Here is a 12415-nt window from a genome sequence, read left to right on the forward strand (position 1 = left end):
GGAGGCACAAGGAGGGGTCTGGGGGAGGTAGTCGTGTGGGGAGCAGCAGGAAACCAGGATTACTGAGATAGGGAATGGAGAAAATGCATCTCTAACAGAGCAGCGCTAATGGGTTTTCCTGCTCTCAAACACCACTTCCTTCACTTGCGAATTTCACTTTCACATCACCATGTTCCAATAATGAAATTTTGGCAAGAACGTGGAACATTTGCCTACACGCCAGACAAATCGCAGCTAGTGCAGAAATTCAGGAGTCCACAAGCACGTATTTATTTGGAACTGCTTCAAAACGTGTGGCGGGGTGGCGGAGCAGCGTAGCAGCCCTCAGAACAGCCTCGGCAAGCGGTCCTTCCACAGCCCCCGGGCCCACAAAACACTGCAGCAGCGAGGGCTGGCGGCGGGGCCGGGCGGGCTGAGGAGGAGGAGCAGAGGAGCCACCCGTGCGGCTCGTCCATTTTTCGGGGCGCCTCGGGCACGTTGTGTGTGTGTGTGTGGGGCGGGGAGGGAGGGGATGCTGCGGCGCTGCGGAGGGCGGCGGCAGGCAGGCAGGCATGCCCCGCCGCCGCTGAGAGGAGCGCTTCCTCCTTCCCGGCCCCGCGGAACAGGGGAGCTGGGCCCGCCTCTTGCGGGCCGAGCTGGGTAACGGAGCCGCCGCCGGGCTCTGAAGCGCCGGGCTCTGAGGTACCGGGCTCTGAGGCACCGGGCCGCCCCCTCAGGGCGCCGGGCGCCGCTGGGCGGGAAGGGCCGCGGGTGGCGGCCGTTGGGGCTGCGGCGCGTGAGGCGAGCGGGCGGGGGGGCGGCGGGCACCGGGCGGCGGCCTGAGGAGAGCCGGGGGCCCGCCGCCCCCCCGGATTTCGCCGCCTCCTGTGAGTGCCACCTCCCTTTGCAGGCTGCCGGCGGAGAAAGGAAAGGCTTGAAAAGGAAGGCGGGACGTCCTCGCGTTTCATGTTCCGTCAGCCCGACAGCATTTCGGCTTTGATTCCGACTTGCTCCTACCTGCACCCGGGCAGTGACGGGGAGGAGAGCGGGCGCCGGCCCACCATGTCCCGGTACAGCCTGCACAACCTCCTGGACTGGATGTACGGGGGCGTGGACCCCAGCTTTGCTGGCAACGGAGGGCCGGAGTGCGCGGCCTTCCTCTCAGGGCAGCAGCGCTTTCTGGAGAGCCTCGTCTTCCTCAGCATGGGTGTCGCGGAGATCCTGCTGTCCCTGTGGAAGCTCAGGCAGCTGCACTGCAAGGAGCTGGAGGCTCAGCTGCTGCAGCAGCCCCAGGCGAAACAGGAGAGCTTGGGCAAGAATCTGCTGCTGGTGGCCCTCTGTCTCATCTTCGGGCTGGAGGTGGGCTTCAAGTTTGCCACCAGGACCGTCATTTACCTGCTGAATCCCTGCCATGTGGTCACCGTGATGCAGGTAAGGCTTGTGCACGGTCACCAGGAAGTCTGCTTCGGTTTTGTACTCACAAAGCAGAGTTTTTTCCAGTCAGTTTGTGGACCAAAAGTGTGGAGCAAAGGTACAAATGACAATAATTGGTGTAAACGCTTTAGAACTTTGCATTTAATTGGCTGAACTAAAATCTGTGGAAAAAACAAAGTCAAACAAAAAGGTGAAATTGTAGCTAGTACTAATGCCTACTTCTGTGGTTGAAAAGGCTTTCTCATCTTCACCTCGCCCTTGTTTCAAGAATAGAAAAAGCTTTTTCCACTAACTGCAGTGGGAAAACTAGCACCAAATGTAGTAAAAACAAGATTATTGCAAAAGGGCCCATGTAATTCACAAACAGCTTCTTCAAGCAAGTGACATGCAGGGGTGTGAATGTATTTTGTGAAGTTGTTAAAGAAGCAAAGTGCTTTTTATTTTGTGCTGGTAATTTTGGTTTGCCTTTCTTATTTTAAAAGCTGCGTAGTAAGGAACCAACACCTTATATATGGGTGAATGAACTGAGCTGGCTTAATATCTGTGGATAAACCATGTATTTTAACAACTTGTGGCATAGTTGGTGATGCGTGATAATATAAAGTTTGTGTAGCTGTGAAAATAATGGAAACATTCATAAACAGTTACTGAGCTGTGATATCTAAATCTTACAAACTGTATTTGTCAGTAGTTCTGTGTATGTACTTAGCTCAGTGAGGTTAAGGAGTGTGGGATGTCAAAAATAATCATTTTGTTTAATTTTGCTAACACACTACCATCAACACTGGACAACTTACAAAATTTAAGCTCAACAACTCATAGGAGATTGTCAAAAATCTTTCACAAAAGCTGCCATGATAAATGTTTGTCTAACAGCAATAACAAATGAAAATCAGACCAATAGCGTTCTTAGTCTCCCTTTGCAGAAGGCTAACTGCTAGTACCAGAGGTCTGAGGGAGATAGGTGTTGTTTCAAGAGGGGAAAAAAGAGGCTTTTACAGCACTTTTCAGGACATCTACAACAATTAAGTTACTGTTCCAGAACTTAATTAGGAGGTTATGTAAATTCCTAAGCTGTGATGCAATGTTAGGTCAGTATTTTACACCAGTAGAAATGCTTTCCATAAAGTGGTAACAATTGCTGTGCAATCGATTAGTCAATATTGGTAAGGAGGGGGAAAGCAGGAGGTAGAAGAGCTGTAGAAATAATTACAAAATAAACCAATATGGCTGCATTTCATTGCTCTGTAACACTATTTACTGGACATTTTTCCTATTAATTCTCTGGGAAGAAGGTGAGGATAGGTTACTTTTATGACTTGAATGCTTAGTTGCCTTGATGTGGTATTATAATGTTGTGTTGTGATAGTAATATGGCACTTGTTATAACTATCCAGCAAATACTAGTGCCCAGACAAATCTGCAAGGTACTGTTGTTTAGCTTGTTTATTAATGGTCTCCCCCAGGAAGACAGAGACCCAATGTCTATAGTCAGGCGTAGACAATTATTCTTTATTTCTTTCAGACCACTTGTGGAGCCTTTTCTATAATCCTGTGGTAATTGCTCATTAGAAAAGGTGTTACAGTATTTTGTGCAATTGAGAAGATGGGTATGTCAATGAAATTCAGAAGTCATGCCTCTTCATTCTCGGTTGTGTTACAAATAGTCCTGGGCTTAAAGTAGAGAATGAAAATCATAGCAAAACCAACAGCTTTCAGCAGAGAAAACAGGTTAGATGCAAAGATAGTTGAAGACCTCCATTGGCAGAAAAATAATGTATAGTTGGTGGAATCTTGAAAGAGTTCATCTGGCCTGAGCTTGCTGATGGCACCTGATTGGCAAGGCGAAATACATGAAAATGTAACTTATCCTTCACTTCTGTTCTTACAGTAGCTTGTATGTTATCCTGCTGCAGGGCTGAAACATTAGGATGAACAAGATAGGAGGTGAAGAGGTGAAGCATGTCCTAACATTTGAGATCCCTTCAAAGGGAAGTCAACAGTAGCTGTTTGTAAAGGTCTCTTCTCTCATTCAGTTCCTGTTTTCCTTTCCTTCACGTGAGGCTATTTCACCTCAGAGCAACAAAGGCCCTGGGCTCTGAGCCAAAAATATTTGGAACTGGAAATTGTCCTTCAGACTTTATCTGCATAAAAGCATAAGTCCTGCTTTTGAAAGACCTAAGCCTGAAATGAAATCACAAAATAAAATGGGAATTATACCGTTGATGCATTTGAGCAGACAGAACTGCACACTGTAATGGCTACTCTGAGTCTGTTTTGATCAGATGTCTCGTTTCTGCCTATCACACCAACCTGTGTTCAAATCAGATCTTTCTCATAAGCAGGAAGATCTAGTTTAGATGTGTCATCGCGAGGATGAAGTGTTCGTTGAGTGAACATATTTAACTGCCTAAGCGGTTCTTGTGGTTAATAGGTTCAGAGAAATTGTTGCTGTCCTGCCACGTAGTTGAATAATCTTAGAAACACTGCTGTTCACTTCCAGCCTTGGTTTTGGTTTCTTGCTTAGCTTTTGGAGGAGGAAGGGGCAATATTGTTTCTTCACCAGTGAAGTATACCATCATTGAGAAATAAATAAATATATATATATTCAACCAAAGGCGAAACGGAAAATTCTGTGGCTTCTTTGACAGGTATGCCATGGGGTTGTGGGTGTTTTTCTGCAGTACAATATTAGTTAGTGCAACAAGGGGGAAGCCTGCGAAGGAGGTGATACTAAGTTCTTTGTATAAACAACAGTCTTACTGAAAATTATTTGAATACCTCTGTAAGCACAGAAAACACTCTCATTTTAGAAGTGAGTATATATGACTGGACCAATGATACTGCTGTAAACTTGGCCTAAGGGGTATCTTTCTTTCTTTTCTTTTTTCTTTTAAGTCCACTAAAGTGTTGCTAACTTATTTTCCCTTGCACAGCAGGAAAAAATTCAGCATCTGTTTAGCAGACCAAGTGTTATATTTTCAAGACATTAATCATTTTTAGTATTTTAGGACCCATAAGTACTCTGTTGAAACTGAAGATGCGAAGGAAATCTTTCTGCAGTGTAAGAGGGGGATTGATCCAATAGCAAATTACATTATGGGTCTTTTAAAATGTTTTGTACAGGAGACTGTTGCTTGTTCATTACTTGCTCAGCACGACACCCCGTGCTGTGGGACATCCCAGTGGCCAGCCTGGGCCGGCTGTTCTGGCCATGCCCCCTCCGAGCGCCTGGTGCACCCCCAGCCCTTCGCTGGCAGGGTGGCATGAGGAGCTGAAAAGCCCTTGAGTTAGTGTAAGCACTGCTCTGTAACAACTAAAACATCAGTGCCTTATCAGCATTATTTGCATCCTAAATCCCAAACACAGCACTAAACCAGCTACTAGGAAGGAAATTAACTCCATCCTAGCTGAAACCAGGACAAATGTCAAAAACAATTATTCTGAAACCAGTTTGTTTATCTGTTCCATAGTATTTAGAAGTGTAATTTTTTTAGCTTTTCAATCCAAACACTCGTGTTCATGCAGCAGTTCTTCATTTCAGGTTCAGTGAAGGGGCAGTTAGAATTTTCATCAAAAACTTCGCGTTCTTCATGATGTGTTCTTGTACCCCTGCTGGTAATATGGCACGCTTTTTTTTTTTCCAAGCTGTTGCTCACAATCAGTGCAACTTGATTGAAATGCATAAATACAGGTGTCTCTTGATATCCCATAGGACATCAAGCTGGTGATACAGGCAGCTAAGGTTAAATGTAGACAAATATAAACCACGACCCAGAGATAAAATTAGTCTGTATTGTGAAAGAGAAATTTGGAAAATAAAATGTAGGAAAAACTGCACAGCAATCTAAATCAGAGTTTGTGTATAACAGTGGAAGGGCAAAGTGATCTCAAGAGGTCCCTTCCAACCTCGGTGAATGTATGATTACTATTGTTATTGTTTATCCTAAAATTATAGGTACAGCTAGTCCTTCTAATATGTTGTAAATTGTCACCTTCCTTGATTTAAATACACCAGTGCCTTATTCCAGTATGGTGATTAAATACCAACCTATAGAATGAGTTTTAGGTTGGCATTGCTTCAGTAAGTGCTTTCTGTAAGATTGTTTGCAGGTTTTCATCCTACAGAATAATTTCTTAGAGGTAGATCCTCAGCTGGTGTGGTGGTTTTACTTGGGTGGGCGGCCGAGCTCCACCATAACCGTGCTCTCACTCCCCCTCCTCAAAGAGGAACGGAGAGAAAATACGATGAAAAGGGCTCAAGGGTTGAGATAAGGACAGGGAGATCGCACAGTAATTATTGTGACGGGCAAAACAGACTCAGCATAGGGGGATAGTAAGATTTATTACCTATTACTAACAAGCTAGAGAAGTGAGAAACAAAGGAAAGAAACCAAAAGCACTTTCCCCCCCCATCCACCCTCTTCCACCTCCTCCCCCCGAGCGGTGCGGGGGAATGGGGGTTATGGTCAGTCTGTAGCGCTTCTTCGCTGCCGCTCCTTCTCGGTCACTCTCATCCCCTGTGCTGTGGGGTCCCTCCCACGGGATGCAGTCCTTGCTGAACTGATCTGGCGTGGGCTGCCCGCAGGCAGCAGCTCTTCAAGAACTGCTCCAGATATGGGTCCGTACCACAGGGTCCATCCCTCAGGAGCAAACTGCTCCAACCTGGATCCCCCATGGGCAGCAGCTCCTGCAAGGTCACCTGCTCCTGCGTGGGCTCCTCTCCATGGGCTACAGGTCCGGCCTGGAATCTGCTCCGGCAGGGGTCTTCCACAGGCCACAGCCTCCGTCAGTGCAGGTCCACCTGCTCCACCGTGGTCTCCTCCACAGGCTGCAGCGTGGAACCCTGCTCCACCGCGGTACTCCATGGGCTGCAGGGGGACAGCCTGCTTCACCGTGGTCCTCACCACAGGCCGCAGGGAATTCTGCTCCGGCGCCTGGAGCACCTCTCCCCCTCCTTCTTCACTGACCTTGGTGCCTGCAAGGCTGTTCCTCACTCCTCTCACTCTGCCAGTTGCTGTGTGTGTGGCGCAGCGTTTTTTTTTTTTTTTTTTTTTCCCTGTCTTAAATATGCTCTCACAGAGGCGCAAAACAACATCGCTTACTGGCTCAGCTCTGGTCAGCAGTGGGGCCCTTACCAAACGTGGGGCAGCTTCTAGATCCTTCTCACAGAAGCCATCCCTATGGCCCCCTACTACCAAAACCTTGCCACGTAAACCCACTACAGCTGGTAAATTGTATAATTGTCTTCCAGTCCTACACTGAGTTGTTGCACTCAGGGCAGTTAAGAGCAGACACTTGTGTGGAGTAAAGACTGTTTTTTGTAGAAAGCAGGCCTATGTTGCTGGAAAGAGCAGCAAACTAAAGGGGTAGTGATGGGGAAGAAGCAGGCAAGGAGAGGAGGAGCCTAACATAAAGGGGAGCCCAGTTTCACCTGATGATCTTGATCTGATGTTTGCATAACTAAAATCAGTGCTAAGTGCTTCTGTAATTCAGTAAATACTAAATCCTGTGTTTATTATTTCCAGTTTTAGCTTCTTAGAGACCTGGATCTTTGCTGTTCTCTGCAAGAGAGGCTTCTGTGTTTTTTGAAACAATGGGCTGTTTTCAGAGCTTACATAATAAACATAGCTTGACTGAATTCTGCATCATTTGGGAATGTACAACGTACAAGTAATTCTCTCCCTGTCCTTCTCTCTCCACTATTCCCTCTTGGAAAAAATCTGGTTATGTGGTCAGATGTAATTTTTCAAGTGTGAATGTTGATTTAATTTGCATGCACTGCTCCTAAATGCTTTGTGATATTTGGAAGAATCCAGCTGGATTGTGTATGTTTTCTGTATTCTGTCTCTTCAAAACCTTGAATTGAAATTAAAGGGGCATTCATATCTTGTTATTTGGGGTGAGCATGAAGAACCTTTGCTTACAGAAATTCAGGGTATTTTTATAGAAATGACACTAAGTAATGTCAAAACTGGTATTGGATAACATAAGCAACAGCCTGCAAGTAAAAGTTTAATGAGTTATTCAATTTTTAAAGGGTAGCAGTGTTCTAAAGAGAAGATACATTTTTTAGTAGTTTTGTTCACTGTTTCTTGGATTACTTTTCCTGGGCAGGATGTAGAACAGCGAAGGTATTTTTTTAGGGGCTTTTAATTGATGTCATAATTTATTGAGCTGAAGAAAAGCTTTTCTGTGATAATTTTAACACTGTATATACACAGATTATTTCACCCTCTTTGCTTATTTTTAGCAAATCCAAGTGTATAGTAAGAGAATTGAAAAATATTAGTATAAGGCAAGAATTCTTAATTAAAAGTGACTATATTATTTGTGATTTTGTAAGTATAAAATAAAGAGCAAATGTTTTAAGGCTGTGAATTGTGATTTGCTGTCTTTGAAGAGATTACAGTTCAGCCACTTTAACTGGGACGAGATTTGGCCAGCACATGCTCTGTCTTGAGCTGAAAATGTGCACGTGCTTACTTTAGTCAAGGTGGTCCAGATCATGGTATCGCATGGTACCGGTGAGCGCTCTAGTCCAGGGACTGCAGCTTAAAGCTCTAGACTGAGCTTTTGTTTTGAGCCAGGTAGGATTTGGAAGTACCTGCTGTGTTTGAGGATAGAATGCATGCTTCGGTAATTTTCCCTTTATCCTGTATCATCATAGGAGAAAAGAGTACAGAAAGTGGGAAATTAACAAGAAGTAATTTGATTCTCTAAAAAGTAGGGGTTGTGTGATTGGAAAGTAGATAAATAATAATCCTCAGTGTAAATATTTGGACTAAGAGAAAAGTTAAGCTTTTTATAATTGCCATTAGATGAATAATTAGGTAAGTGGATGTTGGGTGGTTTTGATGAGATCATCATAGATTTAGTGCAAATATTAATCAGCATGTAACTTATTTAATTTGAGCAACATGTTGTGGAGAGAAATGACATTTAGCTATTTATTTAGGAGAGTGGAGCTATCAGTAGTTGTTTCAGTGTACTGCCCAGTGCTGTAATGTATCACCATCAGTTGTAATATATTTTAGGGTGGATTTTTACCTATTTGGTAGTTTAACACCATTCTGTGTTTGTTAACAGCTTAAAGTGATACTTCAGGAACAGCTGCCTGATGCCTATAGGAACTTGAGTGGAGTCATAGAATAAATCACATAGCAGGGAATAACCACATAGGACATCGTATGCATCCCGGGGATTGGGAAGACTTCCATCTTCTGATTTCCATTCCAAAAAAACCCCACTGCTTTCTTGTCTTCCTTGCACCGTTGTCGGTGTTCATGGTTCTAGTAGCAGATGGTAGGCTTCCCTGCAGTGATTGTGCATCAGCGTACAGCAAGTTGAACTGTGTCAGTGTTCACTGGCAGGAAGCTCCGTGCCATGAATTTGAAACCTGCTGGATGTGTAATGGGGCTCATGTTTCTCATGACACTTCCTCAGGGCTTAAGATAGATGTGCGAAGGGTTTACATGTGTTCAGGAGTTTACATGTATTCAGATGGCCAAGTCAATAGTGTCAAGCGAATTTAATTGTTCCTATTTTTATATTTAGTAGTTGGTGAAACGCCAACCTACATTATCAGGAATATGATGTCATACACTGTAGCTTTTTATGGGTTGTGTGAGTTATTTCTTTGGAGAAAATGATGTTTTGGAATAATGAAGCTATTAGGTATTTACTACCTCGATCTTCTTAAAGATTGCATCTCACTCTAGAATATGCACTTAGTACAGTCCACAAATTGTACACAATCAAAAATAATCTCCAAATACCTGGTTAGTTAAATGTAACGGGATCCTTGGGTAATTGCCACATGGAGGAATAGAAACTTACTGAAATTTAACTTCTAATCAAACCTCAAACTTGAAGGCCTCTGACATCTATAAAGTGAAAGCACTCCTGATTGTCTTCCTCACTAGTAAAGCCTGTTTATGCAACGGGAGGTCTAGAGCATGCCTCTGAAGTCCAGAAAATTAAATGTGAAAAATGATTTATTGGAGACATAAAGTTGGTAATGTTTTCTCTGAACCAATATGAAAAACAAATTATGGATTTTTGACTAGAAGGTATTGATGGGACTGCAAATGGCTTATATTTATTCACATATAGGGTTCTGCAGTGTGAGCTCAGAATACTGGGAGAAAAACATTTTTGTTCTTCAGTGCTTTGTACTGAATTTCTTCGGTTGAACAAAGGCTTACAACTATGTTTAGTCCTGTAAAAGAACAGGGAGCAGTTGAAACTCAGCTTTGTAGCCAGACAGCGAAGGCAGGTATGAATGGTGTGTTTTAAAGTATGATTGCTATCACCATTAAAAAAGAGTTAAAAGATTTAGAGAGTGATTCTAGAGAAATAAAACCTTTTCCATACGGCATAGTAGCAACTATGCAGTGTAAAATATGTTGTGTATCAAGTTGAAGTTTTTGTCTAATTTTTGCTTCATACCACAGCTTATTTCAGTCTGGACTGATCCCTTATATCTGTGGTAACTCTGAATATTGTTGACTATATATATTTTTTGTAGCATTATTAAATGTATTTGTTATGGTCTGAGATAGTTGATCTCCAGGTAAAAGATATATTCATCTTACACAGTCATCTTCTAATTTGTGCTTAAAAAAGAAGGTTGTCTGTGTAAGAAACGCTTTATTACCACAAATATCTTGACATACTTGACATATATTACTTATTAAGTTTATTGAAATTTAAGTTTATAATCTCAAATCCTATTAAAATAACTTTAAACAAAAAATTTAGTTTATTTTTATGTTAACCTGGTTTCTGCAGATCTACTTTTGTGGTTGACTGCAGTCTTGAATGGAAACCTTCTTCCTGTGTGAAGCCATTCCCCTCTTTTTTTTTAAAAAATATATATTTTTAAAAGGGCATATAAATATATATTCTCTAATGTGTTTTGAGAGGCACTTACACGATGTCTGCGCCCTGCCTTGGACATCTGTTTGCACAAAAATAATGGGAAGCTAGTTATCAAAAAATAAATCTCCTAATCTATCAAATTCAGTTGAAGTTGTGAAGCAGGTTTAAGATGTAATAGACAGAACACATGTATCTATACAGATTATGAAGATGTAACCCTGTTTTAAGAAGGAAACAATTCCAAATAAAATTTAATAACTTCAAATATCTTTACTAGACTTCTTTTTATTAATAGTTAAACCAATAAAACAATGCAAATGTAAGATACATGCAGAATCTTCAATAAAGCAACTGCTGAGCTCAAAAATAACTATTACTTAATAACCAATAAGGCTCTGCACAAGTCTTTGCCTATTTTTGTGTATCTTGGCCGAAACATCTGTTGAAGCCAAAGATGCAATCACTTCGGCCAGCACTTTGAAAAAGCAAAGCCAGAAACATTCAGTATATCATTCATGTTGTGTGCTAGAAATTTCGCTTGTGGGATGTTGTGTGTGTGTTCATGACGACATTTGATTTTTTTCACGGCTAACCATGAATAATGTACTTTTCAACTACTCTTGTGCTATAGACGGATGGTACTCTCTTTTGAAGAGAGGAACAGAAAGATTGAGAACATCTTCATTATTTGAGAGAGGTGGAGAGTAAAGGTGAAGGAGGAGATGCTGTTGATGTGATCAGTTAATGGAAGACTTGAGTTTTAATGCCTGAATGGATTAAGGTGTCTAATTCTACAATTTTCTTAGTTCAGCTATTTTTTTCTTTTTTTCCCTTCCTCTCCTCAGCTTCTCTGATCTTTTAAGATTATTTCCTTAATGTCTCCATTCGGAGTTGCTATGGCATAGGTCCGGGGGGGGAAGGAAATATTAGTCAATTTGCTCTTATAACATGCCCAATCTGAAAGCGCTGTAATAACCACCAGCATGTAATTGTACATAAGCAGGATTTTTTGCAGGATGGCCTTCTGGCACTGGGGACTTGAAGCACAGTAGGACAGGCATTTTCCAAAAGGGTTTTTAATGTAAGAAACTGATATGAAATGTCATGCTTGGGAAAAATAACAAAAATGAATGTATATGAAAATGTTACTGGGAACACCTGCAAGCTTTCACAGTGTCAGTGACAAGGATAAATACAAGTTAATCTAAATTCAGTACAGGTTAAGCTTTCTTAAGAAATCGCTGCTTTTTTTTTTTTTTAAACCAGTCTTTTTTGTTCTTTTTCCCCTTAAATTAGTTTTTGATTGGTAGGTTTTGCTGACTGCATTAAGCTGGGAATGGGGAAGGAAGCAGCCCACTGCTAGTGAAGGGATGGTACAGATGTTGATTAGAGAAAAGGGAAGGGAATTAAGCTCAGTGACACCTTCTCTCTGAAATCCTAGTTCATAAGATGCCATAACTAATGCTGCTGCACACACAGAAAGCCTAGTCCTATGTTAATCATTAATCCTAAAATATGAGAAGTCTAGAAATCTTTCACCTAAGCCTGTAAAAGTGAAGGTGGGTAGAGGTTCAGCTAGTAAATAAGCTAAGCCTGTGGAAGGGGAGACTAACCTAGGACGTCCAAATGAACATGTGTTATTATAGAAGACATTAGATTGTAGAGTAGAGGATAGAGATTGTTTGGTTTGCTACACTTCTGTTATCCCTGGGTAGAGCTGGAAGGAGGGACTGGCAGCTTCTTCTGTTCTCAGAGTCTGTTTTATAGACCACAGGAGCTACTTCCACTGTAGTATTTACTTAATGCTCTGCAAATAGTGTTGCTTTGAATCATGAGTATTCTTGATGCCAAATTAAAATTTCTACAGGACAAATTAACTACTCCCTGAACCTGTCTGACAGCTGCAGTAGGAGAGCTGCTCTTTGTATACTAAAATATTACATAAATTAAAGTTGCTGCTATTTAGCAATAAGAATGTGACATCTTTTAATCTCCATTCTCTTTTAAGATTTGTCAGTCTAAAATAATAACATGTCAATCCACAGTTAGGATTTTTTTTTTAAAGTTACTTTTTAGAAGGCAAACACATGGCTTTTAAATTATATGGCTGTTTTGTCCT

General features: G+C 42.0%; 1 protein-coding gene across 7 annotated transcripts in view; it reads left to right on the forward strand.

Moving 5' to 3' along the window:
* TMEM164 (transmembrane protein 164) overlaps window positions 1-12415 on the forward strand; it is a gene marked incomplete at its 3' end in the record, with an annotated part of 120254 nt that continues 107839 nt past the window's right edge. For 3 of the 7 annotated variants that reach the window (XM_083797440.1, XM_083797438.1, XM_083797439.1), the window contains exons 1-2: window positions 483-681; window positions 890-1410. In XM_083797440.1, the coding sequence (XP_083653566.1) occupies window positions 946-1410 (465 nt within the window). In that variant the 5' untranslated portion in view covers window positions 483-681; window positions 890-945. The other 4 variants (XM_083797437.1, XM_083797442.1, XM_083797441.1 and 1 more) reach the window with 4 other exon arrangements.

This window comes from Anser anser (genome assembly GCF_964211835.1).
Source record: "Anser anser genome assembly, chromosome: 13".
Taxonomy (NCBI): domain Eukaryota; kingdom Metazoa; phylum Chordata; class Aves; order Anseriformes; family Anatidae; genus Anser; species Anser anser.